Source organism: Denticeps clupeoides, chromosome 2, assembly GCF_900700375.1.
Source record: "Denticeps clupeoides chromosome 2, fDenClu1.1, whole genome shotgun sequence".
NCBI classification, from domain to species: Eukaryota; Metazoa; Chordata; class Actinopteri; order Clupeiformes; family Denticipitidae; genus Denticeps; species Denticeps clupeoides.
The window spans coordinates 28,266,025-28,292,498 of record NC_041708.1 but is presented as its reverse complement, the minus strand read 5'-3'; the positions used below and the strand labels follow the sequence as shown (position 1 = coordinate 28,292,498).

The 26,474-nt window shown below is 44.4% G+C and overlaps 3 protein-coding genes across 4 annotated transcripts in view; 2 read left to right on the top strand and 1 right to left on the bottom strand.

Annotated features, from left to right (window-relative positions):
- On the top strand, positions 1–24,942 carry tram1 (translocation associated membrane protein 1). The gene is made up of 12 exons (XM_028970062.1): positions 1–100; positions 16,817–17,162; positions 18,201–18,264; positions 18,765–18,886; positions 18,971–19,087; positions 20,544–20,602; positions 20,868–20,952; positions 21,085–21,155; positions 22,529–22,633; positions 22,744–22,887; positions 23,219–23,370; positions 24,012–24,942. The coding sequence occupies exons 2-12, from the start codon at positions 17,040–17,042 to the stop codon at positions 24,083–24,085; spliced, it is 1,116 nt and encodes a 371-aa protein (XP_028825895.1). The 5' UTR covers positions 1–100; positions 16,817–17,039; the 3' UTR covers positions 24,086–24,942.
- Positions 9,903–15,495, bottom strand: xkr9 (XK, Kell blood group complex subunit-related family, member 9). Its single transcript, XM_028970061.1, has 4 exons — positions 15,382–15,495; positions 14,585–14,980; positions 14,058–14,266; positions 9,903–12,896 (listed from the first exon to the last, which is right to left on the bottom strand). Exons 2-4 carry the CDS (start codon positions 14,890–14,892, stop codon positions 12,259–12,261), a joined length of 1,155 nt encoding a protein of 384 aa, XP_028825894.1. The 5' UTR covers positions 14,893–14,980; positions 15,382–15,495; the 3' UTR covers positions 9,903–12,258.
- A 554-nt stretch (positions 24,943–25,496) lies between the features above and the next one.
- ncoa2 (nuclear receptor coactivator 2) overlaps positions 25,497–26,474 on the top strand; it is a 64,214-nt gene continuing 63,236 nt past the window's right edge. For both annotated transcript variants that reach the window (XR_003744793.1, XM_028966254.1), the window contains exon 1: positions 25,497–25,648. The gene's annotated coding sequence lies outside the window, so the exon portion shown is untranslated. The remainder of the gene's footprint in view (positions 25,649–26,474) is intronic.

Genomic DNA, 26,474 nt, shown 5'->3' with positions numbered 1-26,474 from the left:
GAGCAGCATGCCAGTGACAGGGGAGCCACTCAGCGACAGAGGGAGGCGGGGAGTGACGCGGAAGGAGGGACCACTGTCTGACTGACAGATGAGGCCGTAGGTAAAGGCCGAGCGGAATGAATATTTCCGGGGTTTTTTTATGCAACAGTAATGCTAATGAATGCTAACAGCTACAGGTTTTTGCCAGACAGAAATGCCAAAACCAAGTTCCTTGACCTTGGCGCTCTACTGATTTCCATTGGTTAAACACGACTCGAACAAACAAAAATACATTTGGGTCGTCATAATGTCTTCCAGTTGTATTAATAGGCTGGTCCTTTTTCACAAGTCTCAGGAAAAAAAAAGGGTGCAGGTGAAGGCTGCAAAAACTGTTACGAGGGTGATAGTGTTTGACCCGCCTGACACGCTTGGAAAGGGGGTCACGGCTTTACGTGGCTGGGGAGACAGCATTCTGGGGCCGTCGCAGTGTGGTCTCCGTCTCCGCGGCTCGTGCTGGAGAGGGCATATCCATGAGCAAGCGAAACCGCCATTTTTAAATAGCAGGTATCTGGTGTCAGCCTACAGGGGCCACGCTCCATCAATATGTTACTTTGCCCTTGCCTGCTCTTAATATCTTTATCTTGTCAGGCCCCCTCCTGTACGTTCCACCTCAGTGGCCTCCGCCCGGGACCGTTCACGCGTGTGCAGATGGAGAAGCGCTGCGCGGGTCCGTAAAGCTCCGGGGCTAAATCAAGGCAGCCCTTATGTCGGGCCCCCTCCAGGTCTTCAGGGGTCTCATTATGTAGCCATCAGAGGAGAACTTTTACTTATAATTATGCTAGTGCCAAAAAGTTTGGGTCCTCTGCAAAAGCATTTTCTTTTCTTTTTTTTTTTTAGCATAACATGTTTTTACGCTGCGTCTGTATATTTTGCCAACCCTTCGGTTACTGCAAAGGTGTAATTGTAGAGCAAAAAAAAATCCTACAGGCCCTTTTGTAGTTCTCTTCTCAGTGATGGCCAAGTGAGAATTGAAAGTAACGTAACGCTTAGATCAATGTTTTTTCAGTGTTATTGGAACATTTATGGCGACTCCGCTAAAGGACTGGACTTTGTGTTGGGAAATAATTATGGTGTCATTTGGATGGATGGACTTGCTCAAATATGACCGCTGTTCAAACCTGATTATAAATACCTTAGATAGTTTTGCTTGTGATCTCGAGGCAGAATTTTGCTAAGAAATTACCACAATATCAATAGCACACTCTGAATTCTATCATTTAACAGAGTTTTCCAGCCCCCCCTGCCCCCCTTTTTTATATCAACATACTTGGCTCATGGGAACCAGTCCAGAGTGTCTATAATTGAACCTGGGCTAGACTGAGGAGGAAGTGTCCGTCCTTCTTCCTGTAATTTCAAGCTTACGTACGATGAAAACGGGGAGCGGCGCTGAGAAAATGACAGACCTGGCTTGGGCAGGCACTGACGTGTGTCATCGCGGGGTCATCCGGGACTCTTGCGAGCGAGAGGGGTCTCCCCTGACTCCCTGCCGGCCCCCCTGCAGTGGCGTGGGAGAGTTACCTTGGGGCCACGCCCCTGCGCTTTGGCATTGATCAGGCTTGACCCCCCCACAGGAACAGAGGCACCTGATGGCCATGTGTTTCTGTGCCTCGGACAAGAGCCTGGCTGAAAAAAAGGAGGATGGGGTGGGGGTGATTCTGGCATTTTCTTTCCCACTTTTCATGTATGTGTGTGTGTGTGTGTGTGTGTGTGTGCCACAGTGACTGGAGCTTTAATAGCCGTCCGTTACCTGCTTATACCCGATACCCCGTCCAGCCTGCGCAGGCAGATGGCTATCACTTTGCAGTTGTGAAAACGAAGCTTATGCAAACAGCATCCCGAGTCGCAGACGCAGCTCGGGCGACTGCGAAAACCATTACACCGGAGCACGTGGTTTCCGGTCTGAGTGGCAGGTGACCCGAGGGCCATCAGCACCCACGCAAAAAGGGGGGGAAATTAGTAACTTGCCCATTAAATATGATCGCCTTTCGTGTTGTGTGTGATCTGTATAATTTTATGCGGTTGAAATTAACATTATTTTAGTTTTTTGTTTTTTTTTCAGGATCGTCCACATCCACCGAAACCGCAAATCGCCTCCTGGGACATTAAAACTCCAATTTTCTTATAATACAGAAATGACCAATAGTTTGTTTTTTTTTTTTTTACTATTCACACAACAGAAAGACAATAGAAAATAAAATCTGCAATTTGTCTAAATATTTTTTGTTGTAGGCAAATTTTAATGAAAAACGTTTTTTAAAATCATTTTGTTGTCGGAAAAATACATTAAAAAACGCATATTTGAAAAATATTTGTTATGAATTAAATGCATACAACAAGATCACATTCGAAAAATAACGTAGCTTTGAAACGCTTTATTAACTTAAACCATTTGGCAATAACGTCCAATAAACAAAATTAATAATGAGCGAAGCGCGATTGAATTCTTTTGGGAAATAAAAACAATTGAATTTGGAAATATTATTTATGTAATTGGCAGTGGTAAATATTATTACATTTAGTACTTCGTTGAGAAAGGCGACACCTGATATAATAGCTCCCAAATCAGCGCGACAGTGAATTAATTAGAATAAAATTACCCAATTGCACAATTCTGCATTTTAAAACAAAATTATATTTAACAGGTTATTTACAACAACTATGAATTGATTGTAAATTGAAGCCGTTTGGTGTAACCTAATAATTTAAAATGCTTTAAAAAATAGTTTAACGACAACTTAAAAAAAAAAAAAAAAGAGTAAAATATGCGAGTTGAGATTCGATCACACTTTGAAATTTTAAATGAAATAAAAAAAATAGGATAAAGATCTACAAAATGGTCAAAATAAAACACCGTTGTGTCATTTTGAAAAACGCTTTATATAAGCTATTTTTTTCATGTCATGCCAACTTATTTAGTCTTATCTTCTATTCATGAATAAATGCAATGCTGTGCAAAATGCAATAGCGTTAGTATTCTCTGAGTAGATGCCTAGATGCCCCTCAAAACCCCTCAAAATCGAAACGCTGTCTGCTAATTAGCAACGTGTTGTTTTTTTTTTTTTTTTTTTTTATGGTAATGAAGACGTATCGTCTTCCAGCCCTGAACTAACAAAGGCGCTCGGCGCGGCGGCGCGGCTTCTGCGCATGTGCACTGCCACCTGCTGGCGGCGCGGTGGAATCGCCGACGGCCTGCGGCCTGCGGCCTGCGGAGGGAGGGGCGGCGAACAAAATGGCCGGTGAGGCTTTTAGTGGCGTTAGAGGCGAGGGACTGTTTGAAAGCGCACGGTTTTCCGAACGCAGGGATGTTTGGCAGATGCGTAAATACACATTTGCGTCTCACGTAAAACGGTGCGGCGCGGTGCGAGAGCGGATCTGCCGGATTTCGCGCCCTGCCGAATAAACAGCGCTGGCTTCTTAAGTTGAGCTGCGGAGCGCTGGAGTCGTACCCCAGATTACCTTTCATTGTTCATATGGCCACTGTGCAACGTATTCCTGGGAAATGTCCCTTGACCACGATATGTGCCACTGACAGCCCCAAACTCACCATGCGGCCTGGGATAATGGCACAGGTTCCTCAAAGCCACATAAATTACTAAAGGGCCCAGAGGGGTGCTGGGCAGTATACAGGTGCTGTGGGAGCTTCAGTAATGGCCCTGCTGGCTGTTAGGATCTCGGTTACTGCCTCGGCCCAGGGGTCCCTGTCTCTAATATCGGGGAGCGAGGCCTCAATCAGGCCCAGAGTGGACCCAGGGGTGGCATTAATGATGTATGAGCTTAAGAAGGTCCATAAATGATAAATAATCACCATAATGCAGCCGGCTGCGCTCTGGATGCGCTATCGCTGGCTAATTTGTTCATATTGGGGCCCTTGAGAAAACGGGGCATGTTCCCTGGAGTCTTTTGAATAACAAGCTCTCTGTCGCTGAGTGGATGTCCATGTGCTGCACTGTCAGTGGTCAGTCAGACGGCTGTGAGGTCCGTGACAACAGGGCCCCAGAGGGTCTTAGCACCGACCCGACCCGCCCGTTCCAAAAGCTGGGGTGGGTGGGTGTTTGTGTGTGTCGGCTTCAAAGTCGAGAGGCCCTGTCCGTCTGTCTGCTCCCTCCGCACCCCTCCCACTTCCCCTTTCGGTGAGCTGAGGGAGCAGCATGGGACGGCGGGGGCGGCCTGTCTGCCTCCGATTTCCACACCGACCCGCGGCCCCTCTCTCCATCTTTCTCTCCATCTCACCATGTCCATCTCTCCCCGCCACCCTTTCAGTCATGAGCAGTAACAGGGCAGGAGTGTTGCCTCCATTCAGCCGCGCACATGAAAAACCAGGGCGTATGAATTGTGTGGGACGGGGGCTTTGGGGAATTCCTCTGCAGCCCCTCTCTTTCTCTCTGAGACATGGTCTTGCACTCAGCAAGAGAAAAATGTCCCTCGCCCAAATTATACCCTGGATCCTTCTGGCAGCTGTAGCCATTCGTACAAACCCATTTATGGTTCTCCAACCGGCATTCTCTTATTTTGCTTGGCTGCAAAGCCGTAGTGGTCGGAGCGCGCAGAAAGAGAACACATTATTATTCCGATTGCCTGGTATGAGGCTCATGCTAATAGGGGAACATTGGGGAATTTGAGGGGGTTGGTGGGGGAGTCGACTTGCGTCGTGCAAGTGTTTTATCTCACCACGGATCACTGCCGCAACATTTCCTCCCAGCTTTGCGTAATGATTTTATAACGAGTCCTGTGCCTAATTCTGAGCACGGTGCGAGTGTGTGCATTCTTGAAGTACGGCATCTTTGTTGCGTTATGCTCTCGGGCTGCAGAGAATTGCAGAAAACCCGCCGAGACCCCGCATTTTCAGCCCTACATCCCACCACCCGCCCCCCAAAAGCAAGCTTGCATTTGGGAAGTTGAAAAATGCACCGCCCTGAAGACAGGCTGTTCTTGACATCTGGGCACCCTGCTTTTTTGGAAAGGGGGGGTGACAGGGGTTACGTGGGTCTACCCTCTGCAGCAGGAACAGCTTCTAGCAGATACTATCAAATGATCTCATATGGCAGAGACACACAACATCCTTCTTTTCACTACGGTTCTATGGTCCACTCAGCTTCCTGGTCTGAAACCATTTTTTTTTTTTATCTTTGCAGTAAATTCTGGTTATGCAACAACCTCAGACAATATAAAACCATTAAAAAACATTATTATTTACTGGACACATGGACATTCTTTTGACATTGCATTGCACATTGTGCAAAAAAATATGCACAATATGTGATTGGATAAAGACATAATCATCATATTATCCCAATTAATTGGATAAGATATAAATAATAATAATAACCAAACACAAACTGTGTGCTTGTTACCTGAAGCCATGTGGAAAGAAGTGGCAGCCGTGTCTTCATTCTCCTCTGTGGATTGTGAGCAGGGGGACATTCGTACCCCCGGCGAGACACCGGGGGGGGCTTCAGTTTTATGGCCCCCTGGTACAAAAGCACACGCAGAGTGAATGCTGAGAGGCCGTCTGCCCACTTGCATGCTCTTTTTTTTTTTTTTTTTACTTCTTTTTTTTGCGCCAGCGCAAGATGAGAGTAAAAATCACACAACTCATTTCTCACAGCTCTCCTCTCCACGGCCGAAAATGCATTTTATGTACTTTTCCCCTCTGCTGCAGATGGGTTAAATATGACATCAAAGGGGCTTTAATGTCTTGCCGTGCCTCTCATGCTCCCCCCCACTGGTATCAGGTTCAAAACTAGTGCACAGTGCATTTTAACAGTAGATATAATGGATCACAGCCTATAATCAGATTAGCACTGGCTTAATGTATAACAAATTTCAATAGACCAGCATCAAAGACCCCTCTGCCATTATCATTCTGGCTCTTTTTATAAAAAAAAAAAATGAATAAAAAAAAACATTATTCAATATTTCTGCCCATATTACTGCAGGCGAGCGTGTCGGTATGACAGCAGGTGTGTAATAGGTAGGTGATGTGGGGCAGGGCGGGTTAGACACACATTTTAAAGCAGTCACATATGTGCACATGCTTTGCTTTCAGCCAAAAAGAAGCCCCACCCCAGAGTGTTTCACGTTTTATAGACCTGACACTGTCATCGTTCATCTAGGAGCCACTTCCTTCAGGTTTCTTCCACAGGTCTGCAGAAATGTCTTCAAAAATATTCTAACTAATGGAAACAGAGAAATGCAAGAAAGGAAGGGTCTCTGATGGTTTGTTTTTGTTAAAATCTGTTTTTTTTTTTTCCTGGACGACCACCCCAACTGAGACGACAAGTCCCAGTATGAGCTCTGTGATGTGTGGTGAGATAATATACAGTACAGGCCAAAAGTTTGGACACACTCAATGGGTTTTCTTTATTTTCATGACCATTTACATTGGTAGATTCTCACCAAAGGAGAGTTATGTGGAGTTATGTACTTAACAAAAAAATAACTGAAAACATGTTTTGTATTCTAGTCTCCTCAAATAGCTGCCCTTTGCTCTGATTACTGCTTTGTACACTCTTGGCATTCTCTCGATGAGCTTCAAGAGGTCATCACCTGAAATGGTTTTCCAACAGTCTTGAAAGAGTTCCCAGAGGTGTTTAGCACTTGTTGGCCCCTTTGCCTTCACTCTGCGGTCCAGCTCACCCCAAACCATCTCGATTGGGTTCAGGTCCGGTGACTGTGGAGGCCAGATCTCCACTTTTTGTTAAGTACATAACTCCACATGTGTTCATTCATAGTTTTGATGCCTTCAGTGAGAATCTACCAATGTAAATTGTCATGATAATAAAAAAAACACATTGAATGAGAGGTGTGTCCAAACTTTTGGCCTGTACTGTATGCTGTTTAATTAACTGGTCAATGTCAAATTTCAATATTATCACTTGCCAAAGCACCTTTAAAAAAAGGCTTCCTTACCCGTAATATTGTGGTTTAATGCTATCAGACAAGGTGGTCTTGTGTTTTAGCTTATACTGGGCTATTTTAGGAAAGAAATGTCCGTTTCCACCCTGACTCAATGGTCATCAGTCACCTTTTTGGTCTGGCTTTGAGAAGTATTTGCCCGGCATTTCATATTTAACATCATTAGATGATGCGAATGGCCAGGCTATGATAATCAGCATTCATCACCCCCGTTCTCTGGAGATTAATCCGGCCGCTCTAGTGTAAATTCAAAACACAGCGGCAGGATTGATGGCTTCCGCGGGCCTGCTGCTTTTGGGAACGGGGTTATGATGTAAGAGTACAAACATGCAGCGGCCGCTGCAGCCAGGCTAATCAAGGCGAGCTTCCTCTTCTGGGAGGCGGCATGCATCCCTGTCTCTCTCTCTCTCTCTCTCTCTCTCTCCCTCCCATTCATAATTTCTGCTCTTATTTTGATGCTGATTGCGTGGACTCTCGCGGCAGGGGCTGCATGCATGAGAGCTGGGCCGCGCTCCTCCCAGCGCCCTTGCGTAAATAAACAGAAGTGCCCCGCCATCCATCATCCGGGCCGCGGCAGGAGCACGCCAAAGCAAAACAAGGCTTCTGTTTTCTATCTGCGAGGGGCCGACCGTGCGAAGTGCAGGAGACACTCGCGGATGCCGAGCTTCCAGCGTCTGGTGCAGCAGAACGCAAAACTGCAGGATTAAACACACGATTTTCTATTTTCTTAACGTACATCACAACGTATGTCCAGACACCTACTCTTCAGCTGCCTGAAATTAAATCATTAATAACACCACTCATTATTATTCCCTTTCGGATTGGTATTTTATTCAAATTGAGCACCTTGTGCAATTAACGCATGCTGAGCGATTTATCAAATAAACGTATCCCAGTAGGAAACTGCGGATTGGCTGTGAGGAATCACGAGAGTCACAAAATATCAGCAGTGTGTCTCAATGTCACATTGCTGAATGCTGGTGAGGAACATCAATGTTTCAATATGTCAGGATTGACTGCAGCTGGGCTAATCACCGGTGGCCAATCCTGACAATGCTTAAAACCCGAAGATTTCCGCCCCTTCGGAATCTCCGGCATTTTCGTGACTTCTGTGAGTGAATGTGTTTATGTTTTTGAGTTCTGGCACTCGGCACACGCCTGCGGGTTCGTTTATGTTCTTTCATTTAGTTAAATTGCTTTCGGCCACCGCCCCATTGTCTATTTGTGTTTATTCTTTATTTTTATAATAAAACCCCGTTCCCAGCATGTCACACCTCTGCGCTTCCTTCCCCCGTCAGTCCGTCGTCGTGACACAATAACTATTATCCAAGTGTTGAGAGGTGTACTTTAATACAATTAAATGTTGTACAGATTTCCTTAATTCTCGCATACACTCGCATGAAATGTGAAATTATAACAATTCGCAGTATATTAAAAAGAGGGACTCCAGTCAGGCCCAAAGGCAAAGCTTCTGATAGTGACTAAAAATATTCATCTCTTGTTCTGCTCTCTTGTTTAGCAGTAAGTTTGCAGTTTGCGGTACTTCGGGGTTATCACAGGAGCTTGTAAGGTTAGGAAGGTGAGTCAAATTCAACGAAGTGATCAGGCAGTGAACTTATACCTTCCGCCTGATTAGGTTCTCACAAGTATCACTGGCTCCTTTGCCATGATACCATGTCTACTTTCACTCGGCCCTCGGCAGACATCTGAGGGTCTGCAGCACCTCCAGTGGTTTTGTGCGTGGCCGCTCAGTTTCTGCTGTGCATCCTTTTTTTTGTTCTTCTTTCAAAAACATCAAAAGAAATGTGGACCTTGTTCATTACGTGCATGAAAATAAACAGACGTGATCGATCTGTGAACATTCATGCTAAAAACCACACAAATGAGCCTGGAGTTATAGTCAAACGTGTGTTTTGGCTTTTATGACAAAGGTGAAGTCATGGAATCATTAATTAATTGATACTTTGCATGTTTATTGAGCGTCAGAAGGAACCCCGTTAATTACACCAGAAAAAATAAACTCGCGAGGAGAGCATAATCATAAAATGTTCAACCCCTCACACTCCTCGCTATCTAGTTTCCATTTATTATAGGATTAGCACGGTTTTAACATCAATCCGCATGGCAAATTAACATGCAATCACACACACACACACACACACACACACACACACACACACACTCACATAGACGCGGTGTTTTGAAAAGGAAGGTCTACTTTAGAGCTTCGGATGTGGTGAATCATGGGCCGTTTCTCCTGACAGGTCCTGAAAGTGCTGCAGAAGGGCCGTTCGTGTGGCATTAATAGGCGACGTCGGGGTCTTGTGCGATGTCTTCCCTCACCCAGGTTCAGTAACGCGGCCCACTGTGAATCGCCCCCGCTATTGTTCAACTGCAGCAGCTCTTCAGCCCATGCATGTGGACTTTATTTGGAGAACCTCCGGTGCCACTCTGTGATCACGACCTATTGGATTCGGTTTAATTAAACTTCCTCCGTTTTTCAATCTGCCACTGCCTTAGTTCATTTTCTGGCATGCGCTATGTGATTAAAGAAGGGCTTTTTTTTTTTTTTTTTTTTTTTTTTTTTTGCCGGTGTACCATTCCGAATAACTAAAACTCTTCAGATCTGAGGAATTCTCCAACCATGATGCAAGGCCCTGTGTCACGACCTGGACTGTGGGCTTTAACAGATCACCAGTGCTGCCAACATTTCTGCATCGTAGCCATGCATTAATCATGGTGTATACAGACATATCCGGAATGAAAAACAGCCACAAAAAAGAAATAGCTGAACTTCACTGTACAATAGTGTGGCAAGCGCACACCCGATTTCTGACCCCCCGTGTCACAGGAAACAAGTACGGAAGACATGAAAGATAAGATTTTTGGGTTATAGTCAGCAGTATTTATTATGCACAGGGGACATTATTCAAAACAAATTTGTTGGCGTTTGTTAAGGTTGGAGATCAGTTCAATCAGATAATTGTGTCAGTGACTTACAATTAAGAATAAGGCGCTCTAGGGGTGAACCCTTATAAGACCCCCCCCCCAAAAAAAAAAAAGTGGGACAAAGTGAACAGTTCACTCCAGTGAATTCTTGTTAGCCATCTGAAGCACTCACATTCCTCATTCATAGCTCTTTACCCGACAGTAACAGCGTGCAGGAGAAGTTGTTAATGTTGCGCTAATGCAAGGCTAATGAAACGGTTTTTTTTACGCACCCTTGAAAATAAATAGCTTAGAGAACCTATCGATCTGCTTTTGATAACATGGTTCTGATAACATGGAACACACAACGTGTACATTTTTTTCACTGATTTAACTCATTGTCATTGTCAAGTTCATCTTCCTCTTCATACAGATGTTTAGCAAGCCGTCCTTTCTGGTTTTATTCAGTTTGTGTACTTGACGTGACACTAACACAAACATGCCCCAAACACAATGTCGGTTCTAGCACTTTGAAAATATGGCTCTAAACTGGTCTATCTAAATGACCAGAACAGAAGGCATGAAAAGCCTATGGCAAATATGGGATTTTGCTATAGGCTGCTGGGAAGTTCACCAGAAGCAGACGTCTCCTCTCGCCCATAAAAATGTGATCCAGGCTTTTTGTGTTGCATTAGGCCTGCTGAAATCATGGAAACCTACGCCGAGGTCTGAGCATCCATCTTGCGGGAAAATTAAGCCTTTTATTTTGGCTTTCTAATGAAGATCTATAGCGTGCATCCTCCCTACAGGTGCGGGGGCCTGTGCAGCCCCTTGGTTTTTTGGCTTGGCATTTGCCCGCTGCCGGCACAGGCCCACTTTAGATCACAAGCCGCAAGCCTCGCAGCCAAAGACAACTCCATTAACGTCAAAGCCACTGGGCCGACGTGGCCGGGCATGGTAGACGTGGTGAGACCCCAGCCTCCCTCCCCCGTTCAAATCTGGTGAGAAGTAATGGACGCCCCAGTCGGCTCCACCGAAAAAGAGCCAACATCTTTAACAATATTCTGGCGCTTTGCCGTGATACGTTCATTTCATTAGAGGCCTGCTGTTTTATTGAGTGCCTCTGACGGGAGACGACCGTCAGATGAAAGTTTAAGTGCTCTGCTTCGTTTTTTCCTCCTCTTTTTTTTTTTAATAAACAAGTAAAGAAGGGCCGTTAGCTCGCTGGAAAATGCCGGTGTTTATTTGAAAGCCAACTGCTATTTGAGGAATCTGCGGTTTGTCAGCGTGCCTCTCAGGTGAGCTCACCCATGGCTGCAGATGTCCGGGCCGGACGACGGGCCCAGAGGAAACGTTATGTTCGAGCCCTCGCTCCGCTGGCTCCCTCAATATTTTGATGGTAGTCAAAGCAAAATTGAATTGGTTTGTTATCTTAAAATTAGCACTAGAAGCACCCAGCGAAATGTACGATGTTTCACTTAGTTCCAAAGTCAGATTAGTATTTATGCGAATCCGTCCAGCTCCATATTAACATTCAGTGCTAAAACATTTTAAACCATATAATGTGTTTTAAAACTTCATACTTCATACAGACCAGATAGCTTATTGCTTAACCAAACCTCATTGTAAGTGCATTTTCAATAGCAGTAAGTTTCCACAAAAACATTTACATCAAATAAATGTGTACCATACATATTTTGCTGGTTAGTTTTACAAATGAATAAATTATATAAATGTATTCGAATATCTAGATTTATTTACCCTTCCTTTTTAGGCTAGATACTGCATAATTATTATGATGATAATTTTAATGCAAATGTTGTGTAATGTAACACTGCCACCTTGTGGTTCTCTTCTGCGGTAAAATCTATTCCCCTTCTTTTCCCCTGCATTTCATAATAGGCATTTTGAGCTGATTGTGAGTAAAGTGCAGGATTTTGCCAGAGAAACAGACATTATCATAGCCAGGACTGGGTCTACAGCAGGGGCCTGGGAACCTGGGGGCTCTGAGCAGTTCACAGCCAGGGCAGGGCAGGGCAGTGGAAGCCTAGCGAGTAAGGAAATGGACCTGTATTCGGTTTGAATCCGGGGTGCCACTGAGCAAAGCACCGTCCCCACACACTGCTCCCCTGGCACCTTTCATGGCTGCCCACTGCTCACCAAGGGTGATGGTTAAATGCAGATGACATATTTCGCTATTTGCCATGCATTGCAATGACAATCACTTCACTTTCACATAATTTGCAAGCCCTAAGCTGTGTCATCTATTGAGATTTTTTTAAAATATTATGATAATGAAATGTTAAAATACAAAGCACCCTCCCATAATCTCTTTTTTTTTACTTTTGTTCCAATGTAGTAGTTAAATAAAACACGTTAAATTTGTAAGAAGCGGTTGACTCTCAATTTTCTCTCTGGATCTCTGTCCATCCTCTGTGCTCCGTCAACCTCATCTCCCTGGTGCTGGTCGTAGCGAGGGTGTAGAAGTGAGTAGTACAAGGACAGAAAGCCCAGGCCAAGCGCTAAGCCCGTCAGTATCACGAGGGCCACAGGGAGGAAGTATTCCAGTGTCTTCACTTCGGGTTTAAAAAAGAACAGCAGGACTGGGGCGGAGAGGGTTTGCAAGGCGTACACTATGTAATACACGGCCATAGATACTGCTGTCTTTTGCCCTTTGACATTGAAAAATGTGAAAATGAGGATAAATCCAACAGTCACCCGGTAAAGCTTCTCCAGTGATGTCGATGTGCAGAAGTCCGTTTCCAGCACGTGCGCCCAGAGCGTACCCAGCAGCCACATGAAGGCCAGACCCAAAAGGTTAAACGGGGTCAACACGATGAACAGGCTGAGGCCTAAGATCCGTGCACCTGTGGTCAAGAGCTTGTAGGCTAAGTACACGGCCGTTGGTAGTCCGGATGGCATCTCTCTGATATGCGGCAGAGACCTGCGGAAACATCGGCGGTAGTCCACAGTGGCCCATGCCACATTGCAGAACGACCCAACCATGGAAATATCTGAAAGGAGGTCACAAATGCAACGTTACTCCTAATAAACTTAATATTCCATAAATAAAAATGCTTGCCATGCCACAATGTTGTGTTAAAAATTGTATAAAGCATGCATATATATTTCTGATATACTCATGTCGAGTATATCAGAAATAAATTAATTTGAAAAAATTATTTAAATGCAACTTTTCTCTCAGTCTCCCTCATATCAGGCTTCAGAGCATCTCTTCTGTAAACATGTGGACAGAATATCAGTACTTTATCACCTTGAACACCCACAATGCACTACATCTTACATAATCATCTTCAAATCATCCCCCTCTGTGCCAACATGCTAAAATAGTGACAACACATCCCACATTCATTTGCAATTATGTCCATTTTCTGATAATCCCAATGCTTATAAATTAGACAAAAATTGAATGTGAATTTTTCTTGACTGAAAACTCATTACTACTCTAACATTTAAATAAATGTACTTTACATTGAACGGACAGATGGGAGTGTTGGGTTTCACCGCACTGTCAAAGCAGCTATTAACGTCCACGTGATTTTGACGTAGCTTAGGTTGTTAGGGAGTTATCTTCCATGATAAGATTTATATTGATTTAGAAATAAGTCTGCTAAAGTGATCCTTTCCTTTGCAACCATCAACGCCTTAAAGGAATAGTTCAGCCATGTCCAACATTTTCCTGATTAAATTGTTGTAACAGGATCATTTTTAGTGGTCTGTGATACAGTGACGCATTTTTTTAAACACGTGAAGATCATTAGGAGCATTTAGGAGTCAAAATTCCAAAGAACACCTACGTTGTTTTAAAAGATGTTCCGGATTCCGGTTCATGGTTAATTTTTTGTCAAATTTGTTTTGCATGGTGCAGGGTGCCCACTGCATTGTTTGTTACAACTAAGGTAATATGGATGCTGTTGTTCTATAAATGACTTCAAAAGTTTGTAGTGCCCGAGATCTGGAAAGGAATTGTTGTCCAGCACGGGTGCACGGAACCCTTTTTTTTTTTTTTTAAATCAGAGGTTATTTCGGGTCTGACCTCCAGTGCTTCCGACCCCTTACATTTAATCACCGGATTCTTATACTGACAGTAAACGGCTCCATTTGAGTTCAGTAGGTGACAGAAAGTAAGAAAGCGCTTGAGCGCGTTGGATTACACTGTAAGACGGAGCAGTGGCCCTGGTCCATGAGGAGGATGTAGAGCTGCAGAAGGAGCTGGGGGATGCTCTCCAGGAAGGCCTCAAACAGACGGAGCATGCTCAGGTCAGTGGCCAGGGCAAACAGGCCCAGGTGGACCTCCTCGCTGACTTCGTGCGAACACCTGGACCAGAGGACCTTGGCTCCTTTCCGTAGCAACTGAAAATACCTTTAGGCAGCAGACGGGACACAGAGGATTAGAGGCCGTACTATGAACCCTGGCTCACTCAGATAATAACCATGCACGTCACTGCTGACTGTCCCAAAGCACATGACTTCTGATCCTTTAGTGCCCTCGTAATATCACACATCTACATGTTAGTCATCTCATGTAGAACTACATGGGGCTGGTTAAAGAGGGTCACGTTGACCAATCATCTGTCACTGATTTAGCACAATGAAGGTTGCAATAAATGTTTTGCGCTCACAAAACTGCCAAAAGAAACCGGCCTCATTGTCAACACAGGCCGTGCAAATCCTGCTATACCTTGTAAAAATGCCCATTTGCAGAAAATGGAACCCGGCAAGTGGAGCATGAGGAATACTTGAGAATCCAGTTTCCTCCTGGGCGTCTTCCATGCTGACATCATCGCAGAACCAGGCGTAGCTGAAGATTTGCGTGCACATCGATGACAAAAGGACGAACAGAAGGGTGAGTGAGCACCAAACGGCGTGTCCATCTCGGAAGTACTTTCCGGCCAAGAAGACGTCTGCGCCATAGTCCACCACGTACAAGAGAAGCGCCAGGACAGTGCAGATCCAGCGGAGTTTTGAGAACCCGCCGCCTGAATTCATCTTTGCTCCATTTTTTTGTGCCGTAGTTTCCTGTAAGAACCCCTGTGGTCCATGGACACTGATCGCTGTGCATCCTCTGAGCTGCAGCCTGTTTCAATTAAAATCATTTTTCACTGACAATATTTGCTTTGTTTCATTGTTGTTAATGTAAGTGAATTATATGCAATTCTACAATATTTCTCATAGATCATTTGTTTTTTGTCGCCTATAATTATCAAACTGCTGTTTATTTCTCACAAGTCATCTCAATTGAAAAAAAGCAGGAAATTGACTCTTAATTCAGTATTCACATTGCTGACTTAAATATTCACATTAAATATCGTTAATGAGTTTTCATTGAAATAAAACGTTTACCAAAGCATGCCTATGTAATTTACAACATTTTTGCTCTTCACAGCCTCTAACCAAAGGACATTTTAAAGGGTAAAATGATTAGGCACTACATTTCAAATTCAAAAATGTCATAAATGGAGTCACTTAAACACTTACTACACAGTAGCCTCCGGTTCCTCCATTCGGTCTGCAGGGTTGTTTGACGCGCACCTCTCACGCGTCAGCCCATAACGCCACGCAAGCTCTACTGCCGCAATCATTAACCCCGCCTGTTGTGCACAAACATGATGTGGTTGTTAGGTGTTTACTATTAGAAACCTCTGTCGACGCCTCTTTCCTTCCACCCGCCCTATTTACAGGAAGCACGATGAGAGATACTCTTCCAGACATTTTCTGCATTGTAGCTGAGATAAGTTCCACTGTCTGACAGTGTACTTGGGCTTGGTCTGGTTAATCAAGTGGACCATGTGGCATGTTGCACAGCCTGTTCTCTCTTTTTTTCAAACGACATTCATCTTTGATTGCACACAGGAGATTTTTCTTGTTGTTTTCCTTTCCACAATGGAACCATTTGTACTATGGGGCAGCAGAAACCATCCTAAGAACTTCCACAGTGTCTCGGCTGAATCTAGAGCGATCTCCAGACCGGACCACATATTCATCTCACATCACCAGACCTGCCTGGAAGACTTTGAAACAGTCAGTCTTTGGATTGTTATGACTAAGCTATCTACTCCTGGTATATCAGATTCAGCTTGGAAGTGATTTGCATCTTATCTCCAGAATCTCTGGGATCCCAGTCTGTTTCATAAAGACTGTTTACTGGAGTTCCACAGGGCTCTGCCCTTGAACCCTTCATCTTCTCCTTATACACTAGATCACTTGGAGACATCACGATCCACAGGGATTCTCCTACGTGCACACACAATAAAGTCACACGTACAGACAATTCTGAGTTGCCAATTCAGCTAGTGTACGTGCCTTTGGAAGGCAGGAGGAAACCAGAGAACCTGGAGGAAACCCATGCCAAAGCATTCAGCATGCAAACCTCACACACAGACGGTCCATGACAGGATTCAATCTTACAATCTTGGAGGTATGAGGCAACGTCACTAACCACTAACCACAAACGTGGGGCCGCACAACTTTTTTTAAATAATTTGTACCATGTTTACTCAGCTGGCTTGGAAGGGTCTCTCTCTCTCTCTCTGAATCACCCTGATTTTTATTTATTTGTTTGGGAGGCGGAATTGTTAATGGTAGTTATTATCTTAGCACGGCTTAAATATTCACTTGGCCTAGTGGGTAAGGAAGAGGACCCAAAGGTTGCTGGTTCCCAAACCGCCAAGGTGCTACTGAGGTGCCACTGAGCAAAGTACCCCACCACACTGCTCCCTGGGGACCTGATATGGCGTGATTCACCTACAGAGGACACAATTTGTGGTGTGCATCTGTGCTTGCTGTGCATCATAATGACAATCACTTCACTTGCGTGTTTGACATTGTGTGGCAAACAGCAAAGAATAAAATCTGGAATTTAACAGCCTCTTGTGGAAAGTTCTTAAATTGCTTTTATCTTCCGGCCCTCTAGGTGGAAGCAAAGCGTCGGTCCCTGCAATCCTGGCCACCGCGGGCAACCCAAGAAGAAGACGTGGAGCGAATCGGTGGCTCCATTACTCTGTCCGTGGCGTTGGGGAGTAGTGGGAGGCGTGTAGTACCTGCACACCGGAGCACAGCGCTGAAGACGTGTTGCTTTTCTAGTTTCTAGTTTCCAATTCCTGCAGGAGGCCACGCCGGGCGCAGCAAAAAAAAAAATGGGCATCCGAAAGAAGAGCAACAAGAACCCGCCGGTCCTCAGCCACGAGTTTGTCATCCAGAACCATGCAGATATCGTGTCCTGCGTTGCTATGGTGTTCCTTCTGGGTCTCATGTTTGAGGCGAGTTTTACTTGTTGCTCGTTTTAAAGAGTTTTCCGCGACTGTTGTGACTGTTGGTTCTTGCTTCTTGCTACCGCGTTTTATTTTCTGATTTTCTGTCTCGTTTTTACACGCCAAACGAGCTCCGAATTTCACGGCCATCCACTTTCTTTAGCTTGTAAGGGTTGTCGTCTCCATTTTATTCAGACAAGAGATAACAGGATTTGAGATCGTAATTGATTTCCCGATCTGCTGCGTTTCATTGTTCTGGCATTTGCCGTTGGATGGCTGGGCGTGTAACGCGTGGCCGTAAGTTCCGTTTCGAATATTTCTACCTAAATATGTGCCACAGACAGGCTTGCGCAACCGAACAGGTCGTGTGCAGATGAAGTGGCAAGTTGCGATGTATGGACTGGTGCAACATTGTGCAAGCCGTGGCTGTGATGAGCAGCTACTTCAGGCGGAGATCAAGTGTGACGTGGCAGTCGCGGAGCGAGCTCTGTCAGCGTCGGTGCGCGCCGGTCGGCGGAGGAGGAAAATAAACTACACCCAAAAGAACGAGGCCGTCCCGGATACCGTCCCGGTGTCGGTTCGTTGCGTGTGTTTTACATAAATTAACCTCGCGTCCCTGCGCCGAAGTTAGCGCGGCACCCAGGCTGGAAATCAGCGCAGCCGCTTTGCCGCGGTGCATCGTGGGATTTTGAGTTTGCTCTGTGGTTGGCGCTTTCGTCAGTACCTGTTGCTAACATATGGCCCAGCGGCGTTCACTGTGAACCTTCTGCAAATTAATTGTATTGGCTGACATGGCAAGTTTGTATATGAGTCTAGATATGCCCTAGCCTCAGTTGCCCAAATGTAGCCAAACTGTGTAAGTTAACAAATGATTTTTATTTTTTTTTTTCCCAGAAGAACGCTCTAGATTGTCAAATAGTGTATGACCTACCGTAATTTGTATTTTCGTGTAAATTGGTGCATGTTTGTTTCGACTCTGCATGATTCAGTTCATGTTTATTGTGGTTTGAGACTAATTTATCCATTGAACTGTTCTATTCGTTACAGGTTACGTCAAAAGTGGCTGTTCTGTTTATAACAGTCCAGTACAATGTCACCCAAACAGCGAATGGTGAGTTTTTTTTGTTTTTTTCCCCCCCCTTAATTAGTGTTATATGTTTGATTATCCAAGTCTAAAGTGGAAAGGGGACAATCACAGCTTTGCTCCAGTCAAAAGTATATTTGGGTTTCTGCAAAACGTCTTAAGTTATCTTCTACTTTAGTAGATGGAGGATGTATGTTCTCCTGATTGGAGGAAGACCCAGTTTTTCTTTTTTTTCTTTGTTAGAGTTGTACTCTGTTCATTTTGTTGGTTTAAGTTCTGATAAAGTGCTGCAGCAGTTGACTTTCCAAGGTCAGTGAAGTTAGTTGCTGATGTTACCTTGTGGCGTTAGCTTAGCTCCGGTGATTCCGCTTGTGATCTTTAACACGAATATAGTGCAGAATGATGAGAGAAAAAAAAAAAAAAATATATATATATATTTTTCATGTAAACAATGCATCGGCTGCTTCAGTATGCTGTTTTTAATACGTTCACTTCGCTCATTCTGTGTGTGTTTGTCTCGTTGATAGACGGACCGGAAGAAACATCTGTGAATTATTTCCACCATGGCTTCAAGGACCTGGCCACTGTGTTCTTCTACATGCTGGTGGCCATCATTATGCATGCAATCATCCAGGAGTACGTGCTTGATGTAAGTGACGCGACTGCACTCCTGGCGATTGCCGTAATGAAAGCTGTGACCTAACCGGCTGCTCTGTATTTCTGTCTGTGGTAGAAAATCAACCGGAAGATGCATTTCTCCAAGACGAAACACAGTAAATTCAACGAGTCTGGCCAACTGTGTGCCTTCTACCTCTTCTCCTGTGGGTGGGGTGCTAGCATCCTGTTTTCGGTGAGCGCTGTGCCTGTTGCGCCGATTCCTGTCTTATACTGTTATTCCCCTGTAGTATCCGTACCATTGCCACATTATGGCTGGAGTCAGGTGGAAGTTTTGGCTGATGAATAATGGGAACAGCACGGATATAATATGCTTAGGCAATTAATGTGCCTTTTTATTACTGCAGGGTTTCCGCGGATCCATAATTCGGCTGCATTTTAATGCGTGGTTTCACTCTAAAAACACGTGTTTTTATGAAAAAAAAAAAAGGCGCCACTTTGAATGGAGTTTCTAACGCCCATTGCCTGACACCGCCAGTGGAAGTGGTCTGTGCACGTGATGTGGGCTTTTTTTTTTTTTTTAACATACGCTAAAACAGACCATTTGCAGCATTTATCAGAGGCCCTTATCCAGAGCGACTTACAATCAGTTGTTACAGGGACAGTCCCCCTGGAGCAACTTGGGGTTAAGTGTCTTGCTCAGGGACACAATGGTAGTAAGTGGGGTTTGAACCTGGGTCTTCTGGTTCATAGGCGAGAGTGTTACCCACTAGGCTACTACCACACCACACGATATGCCTGGTCCACAGCGTGGTCTGTTTTAGCAGATGTCTGGTCTGACCCTCGCATTTCTCCTCCCACAACAAAACAATGTGACAAAAGAATCCCCAACTGTCAAGGTGCCACTGAGCAAAGCATCGTCCTCACACACACCTCCCCTTTCACGCTGTTTCACCAAGGGTGATTGTTAAATACAGAGGGCACATTTTTTTGTCACTGTATGCTGTTCTGCAGTGTATCACAATGACAATCACTTAACTTCTTACCTCCGTGCCACATCCATACCACATCAGCATCATCTGAGCGGCTGTTTTCTGCAGCAGGCAACATAGCCTCAAAGAAAAGAGCGACCCTGAGCCAGGAGCATGTGGACATGCTCACATTTTTGCATTGCAATGCAAAGTTTCTGAACAAAGGGTGTGAGTGTGTTCGTCTGCAAAAGTGTGGGTCTGCAGTGAAAGTGAAGTGGTTTGTTATTGTGAGACACAGCACACGGTGCAAACAACAAAATGTGTCCCCTGCTTTTAACCATCACCTTTGGTGAGCAGTGGGCAGCCATGACAGGGGCGGACGGGGCTTTGCTCAGTGACACCTTAGTGGCACCTTGGTGGACCGGGATTCAAACAGACAACCATCTGATTACGGGACTGCTTCCTTAACCGCTAGACCACCACTGTCCCATAATAATCGTTAGCAGCCCACCTTTTCAACAGTCCCAGGTGTCCAGTAGTATGCTACCGTTTGTCTTATTCAACAGTGCATTTTGTGTGAAATGATCAAACCAGTCCAGTCATGTTGCCAATTCAATAAACATCTGGACTTCCAGTTTTTCCACTTTCCTGCTGTATATTGTTAGCTAGTAAACACAATTTTTCTTCTTCTTTTTTTTTTTTTTTTTTTTTTTTTTTTAGGAGAATCTCATGTCCAACCCAGTCAGTCTGTGGGAGGGCTACCCACACACCTTAATGCCGTACGTATTGCCAATCTTCCCCAGTTCCTCAAATGAGTGTGTGTGTGTGTGTGTGTGTGTGTGTGTGTGTGTGTGTGTGTGTGTGTATATATGTTATTTTGCACTATGTGTCTGAAGTTTGTACTTTTTTTTTTTTTTTTAGCATGTACACACTTATTCAAAGTTGCGCTGTTGACCATTGAAATAACTTTCCTTACTTATTAAAATAATCATTTGATAATTTAACAATTTAATTTAACAAATGGGTGGGCCGTGTGTTTTTCAGATTTCAGATGAAGTTTTACTATATATGTCAGCTGGGTTACTGGCTGCATGCACTTCCTGAACTTTACTTCCAGAAGACTAAGAAAGTAAGTGTAAACGGACAAAGTTTTGCTAAATGGTCAGTTTTAGGTGGCCTAAACTTACAAGAGGAGTCTGAAGCTGAACTGTTTTGCGGGTCTCTGCAATATACAATATTTGTTACTTTTTTTGTTCTTTAGGAGGATATTCCACGTCAGCTGGTGTACATCAGCCTGTACCTTGTCCACATTGCAGGAGCCTATGTCCTGAAGTAATTACATATCAGCACTTTGATTTATCATTGAAAGATGTTTTGAGTGTTATTTTCTTTAACCTGTACTCTTGAGCCAGTCCATGATACAGATGCAGTCCATGATACATTGTATCCGTAAAGTATTCACAGTGCATCTGTTTTTCCAACATTTTATGTTACAGCCTCTTTTTTTTTTTTTATGGATTTTTTATGGGGGGCTGAGAAAACACACAAGACTTTTTGAATATGATTACACAAGATTGGCACACCGATCATTGAACAGTTTCTCTGATTCCTCTTTGCAGCATCTCTCAAGCTCATCAGGTTGACTAGGAAGCGTCAAGATCATTTTGATCACTGAGATGTTCAATCGTAATCAAGTCTGGTCTCTGGCAGGGCAACTCAAGGATATTCACAGAGTTGTCATGAAGCCACTCCTTTGTTATCTTGGCTGTGTGCTTAGGGTCATTGTCCTGCTGAAAGATGAACCCCGTTCTGAGTTCAAGACTGCTGTGGTATTCATCCAGGATGTCTCTGTATATTGCTGCAGTCATTTTCCCTCAATCCTGACTAGTCTCCCAGTTTCTGCAGCTACAAAAAAAATCCCCACAGCATGATGCTGCCACCATCATGCTTCATTGAAGGGATGGTATTGGCCTGGTGATAAGCGGTGCCTGGTTTCTGTCAAACGTGACTCCTGGCATTCAAAATAGAGGTCAATCTTTGTCTCATCAGACCTGAGAACTTCTCTTTTGGTGCCTTCCATCTGGCCATTCTATCATATAGGCCTGATTGGTGGATTGCTGTAGTAATTGCTGTAGGACCTCTGACCGAGTGACCATTGGGTACTTTGTCACCTCCAATTTTTTAACTTTTTCTTCTCACAGATAAATGAGGCCAATGTGCTCATTGGGACCTCCAAAGTAGCAGAAATGTCCAAATCATTTAATATGATTTGGACAATTTAGATGCAAAGGATGTGCATTCTCTCTCTTTATTTATTTATTTATTTTTTTATACCAATTTTACCAAAACTTAAAGTAAACTTTTCACATTGTCATTATGGGGTGTTGTGTGTGAAATTCTGAGGGAAAAACATAATCCATTTTGGAATATGGCTGTAACCTTACAAGATGTGTGAAAAGGTGTGAATACTTTTTGGATGCACTGTGTTTTCCTGGCATTACAGTTTCTGCATTTATTAATTCGTATGAATGAAGTTTTTTTTATTGAAATTTTCTATCAGCTGTAGTTTGAGTGTGGCACTGAAATCTATGTTAGAAAATGAGTAAAATGTTTGAACTACTGTAACATGGATACCAGGACATTAGGCTGTATTAGAGGGGATTATCTGTTGGCTCATTAGAATAAACTGGTGCTCTTTCTTCCAGTTTGAATCGCTTGGGCCTGGTCCTGATGGTCTTGCACTACTTTGTGGAGCTTCTCTTCCATGTGTCCCGCCTGGTTTATTTCAGCAACGAAAACAGGCAAACTGGGTAAGTGGAGGCCATTGTGCTGCATCCTGTAAATTGACTTTTAAAATGTTTATGTAGCTTTAAAATGTGTGCTTCCCATGAAGTGTACTGAGATGTTGCATGTGTTTCAGGTTCACTGTGTGGGCAGTCCTGTTTGTCCTTGGCCGGTTGCTGACCCTGTCCCTGTCTGTCCTCACTGTGGGCTTTGGCCTTGCAGGAACTGAACAGCAAGGCCTAGATCTGGCTACAGGGAACTTTAATGTCCTTTTTGTTCGGTAAGCTGAATGCCCCGTAATCAGAAGGTTGCCGGTTCAAACCCGATCCGCCACTGAGGTGCCACTCACTGCTCCCCGGATGCCTGTCATGGCTGCTCACTGCTCACCAAGGGTGATGATTAAAAGCAGAGGACACATTTTGTTGTGTGCACCTTGTGTGCTGGGGTGTGTCTCACAATGACAATCACTTGAAAGTCAAGTGATTGTCATTTCACCCTGTGGGTATTCTGACTTGAGTAAACAACTTGTTGCAGGTAGTTATTTTAAGACAGTGCATGAATGAAACTATTCACTATAGTGGTCCCATGCCTGACAGCATTTTGTTTTTCAGAGTCACCGTCCTGGCAGCGATTTGCACCTCTCAGGCTTTCATGATGTGGAAATTCATCAACTTCCAGCTGCGCAGGTGGCGGGAACACGCTCAGGTTCAGACGCAGAAGAAGAAGCCAGCTGCTGCTAAAAGCAAATCAAAGAAGGATAAAGGTCAGTTTCAGCTGAAGGATTGGCTATCTAGTGAATAATAGGCCTTTGGTGCATTAACCATTTTTAAGTGTTACATTACATTGCAACATTATAGGACTACACTGTTTCATCATACTTCACATTGCAATGCATATAATGCATCTCAAAGAATAAACCTTCTTATAAGGAAAAAAATGATACAGTAAATTTATATTGGTTCACTACACAATATGGAATTCACACAAAATGCCCAATATCTGTTGTATTACAAATCAGAGTAGGAGTTTGTATGGGGTACAGGTACCTTCTATATGTATATTTTGTGTCACATGTATTAATAATAATCATATTGATAATAGTACACCCTGTACCTAGTCTCATACCTGGATCCAAGCTTTCTGATGTGTTCATCAAATCTTTGAAAGGCTGCTATGAATAGTGAAAGAGTGAAAGTAAAATTGACTGTAACCTGGGTGTACCCTGTAGAAAGAATGTTCCTAAAAAGCAAGTGTGTATCAAAATTGAAAAACCAAGTGTTCATAATGGACACTTTTAATAGGTTTTGGCTTTTTAATGCACCATTGGAAATGAAGCAACTTGTTTTTCCTTCCATTTCTACTTATGTGTCCGTTTAACCCCTGCTGTACTTTTGTTTTGTGCAGCTAATGGAGTGAACGGGTCCGTCAGTGCCAATGGCGCAGACTCGCCCAGAGCGAGAAAGGAGAAGTCCTCATAAGCCCATTCCCCATGTTCATTCCATTGCCAGGAAACCTCTCCATTCCTCAGCCCACCCTGCTAGGGTCATTCAGCGTCTTGTGCTGCTAGCATACCCAGTCATGATCCAGTTTGTGCCAAAACATTAATAATAAAAAAAAAAGTCAGAAGACTTTATTTAAAAGTGCCTACAAACAAACATTGAAGTTCCTCAGCTTGTATTTCAGTATTTACACACACACACACACAAACATAGTTTTGAATTTTCCCAATAATGCCATATTTAATGTATTTTTTTTACATCTTTATTTCCCTAAAGCCTTATGTCCATGGTTTGAATGCTGCCGTTTAAGTCCTTTTAAAACGACCTTTATGTGGAAAGCAGGCTGGTCCACCTTGTGCTGCATGAGTTTATTACCTTTTTGCATCGATCATGCTGTGCAAATTTAACAGTGAATTGACCAAAGCATTTATTTAATGAACATTATTTATGCTAACAAAACAAAAGCATTTCTTTTGGAAATCTAACAATAAGTTAAGGAATTCAAGCATTGAATTTTTTTTTTTTTTTTTTTAAGTTGTGTGTGATTTCAGTGTTAGTAGAACTTTTCTCATTGAAAATAGGGTATTTTGCCAAACTGCAGCCTTTTTAAGAACCTAGATCATGGTCAGAAGAAGGATTTGTCTGTTTTGTCCCCTCCCCTCCATTCATGCCAAGAATATATTTTTGTTGTATAATAAGACAATATATATCGTTTGTAAACTAGGTGTGAGTGCTCTGTATTTTGTGGCGAGGATCCCCTTTTTACACGAACGTCTCATAAACAGCAAGACGGTTGACGCCTTGTACTGATGTCCAAATAAACGTATGGAAACGGATTTCTAATCATTTCTCAAGCAGCATGCCTGTGATTGGGCCAGTGGTCCCCTGCATCTGGATCCCCTTCAGTTGTTGGCTTTTCTTGTGTACAGATAACTGTACTTAATACATTGACCTGCGCTGCTTTTGGGCAGCACACTCGCCTGTGAACCAGAAGACCCAGGTTCAAATCCAACTTACTACCATTGTGTCCCTGAGCAAGACACTTAACCCTAAGTTGCTCCGGGGGGGACTGTCCCTGTAACTACTGACTAAGTCGCTCTGCATAAGGGCATCTGGTAAATGCTGTAAATGTAAATGAAAGCAATGTTGGTTTTGGCGCCTGCTCCAATCCCTCTGGCCGCAAGGTGGCACCGCTGACCGCCACATCCCGCCCCCCCCTTCCGCCGCTTCGCTCTTCGCAGTTAACCTTTCGGGGGGGGGGGGGGGTGTCGCCTCGCAATTAGCCGCGTACGCGAGATAACCAGCGTGACGCGTCTCCGCGGAGCGCGGCGTCACTCGCGTCTTACGCGCGTCGCCCGCGCTGACTCGGCGCTGCCCCCCCCCCCCGCGCCCCCCGTAACGCAAGTTGAAGGTGAAGGCGGATTGTGCGGGAAGCCCTCGGACTAGTGAAACTGTGCGCGCTTTGAGGATGTGAGCGTCTCGCCGGATTTACGGAGCGCCGCTCGGCTGGAACCAGGGAGCCGTCCGCGCCCACAACTCAAGGTGAGGCGGCGGCGATCCGACGCGCGATCGCGAATATTTCGCCGTGGGACGACACGCAGACAGCGCGTCCGTGATTTGGCGTCCGGGGTGCAGGTCGTGTGCTGGAGACGCCAGGGATCCCCGAAGCGCGCAGGCCAGCAGTGACCTACTTAAAGTGAAAAACTGGAACCGCCGCCGATCCACTGGTAGGACGGGCGAAGTGGTGTGTTTTTTTTTTTAAAACCCCCCCCTCCCCCGTCCACCTTGAAGACCACAGCCGTGCATTCGCCCCCGGGGCTTGCTGGAAACCGACCTTGAACGTGTTTCCTTTCGCGTGGCTTGTGTGCGAAAAAATCTCGAAGCTGGAAGTTTCGAAACTGCACACCTTTTACAAAACACTCCATATGTTACTTATAAAAAGCGACAGCACGCAGTGACTGGACCTTAATGGGTGTGTATATATAAATATAAAAAATATAAATGCACCTTCCAGTCGGAAGAATGGTGTTTGGTTTATGTACTTTCATTATCAGACCTATTTTGTGGTGTTTAGTCTCACGTTCAAGGTCTGTGCGGATCTGCACACTGTAGTTCCAGGTTAGAGACGGGGGTCGCGTTTCGCGTAAAAGCGGCGTTCGTCGTGGAAATCGGGGGATCGAGAGGAAGATAAGTTGATAAAAGTGCTCATCTGTTAACATGGGTGGGGTCGGATCAATACGATCAAGCCTCCAGGATGCCTATTGGCGGAGTTGAAAACTCGTTTTTATTCTAGGAAGTTTTTTTTTCTCCCCCCCCCCACATCCTTGGTGTCGTCGTGCACGCTTCGGTACAACGTGCTGTATTTTTT

Excerpts from the sequence above, each read along its gene's own strand:
- tram1 (XM_028970062.1), top strand. The coding sequence starts at position 17,040 with ATGGGCATCCGAAAGAAGAGCAACAAGAACCCGCCGGTCCTCAGCCAC. Across the intron at positions 17,163-18,200 it reads TTCTGGGTCTCATGTTTGAG|GTTACGTCAAAAGTGGCTGT; the intron begins GCGAGTTTTACT and ends TATTCGTTACAG. Across the intron at positions 18,887-18,970 it reads TCCAGGAGTACGTGCTTGAT|AAAATCAACCGGAAGATGCA; the intron begins GTAAGTGACGCG and ends TGTCTGTGGTAG.
- xkr9 (XM_028970061.1), bottom strand. The coding sequence starts at position 14,892 with ATGAATTCAGGCGGCGGGTTCTCAAAACTCCGCTGGATCTGCACTGTC. Across the intron at positions 14,267-14,584 it reads CAAATGGGCATTTTTACAAG|GTATTTTCAGTTGCTACGGA; the intron begins GTATAGCAGGAT and ends TGCTGCCTAAAG. Across the intron at positions 12,897-14,057 it reads CCACTGCTCCGTCTTACAGT|ATATTTCCATGGTTGGGTCG; the intron begins GTAATCCAACGC and ends ACCTCCTTTCAG.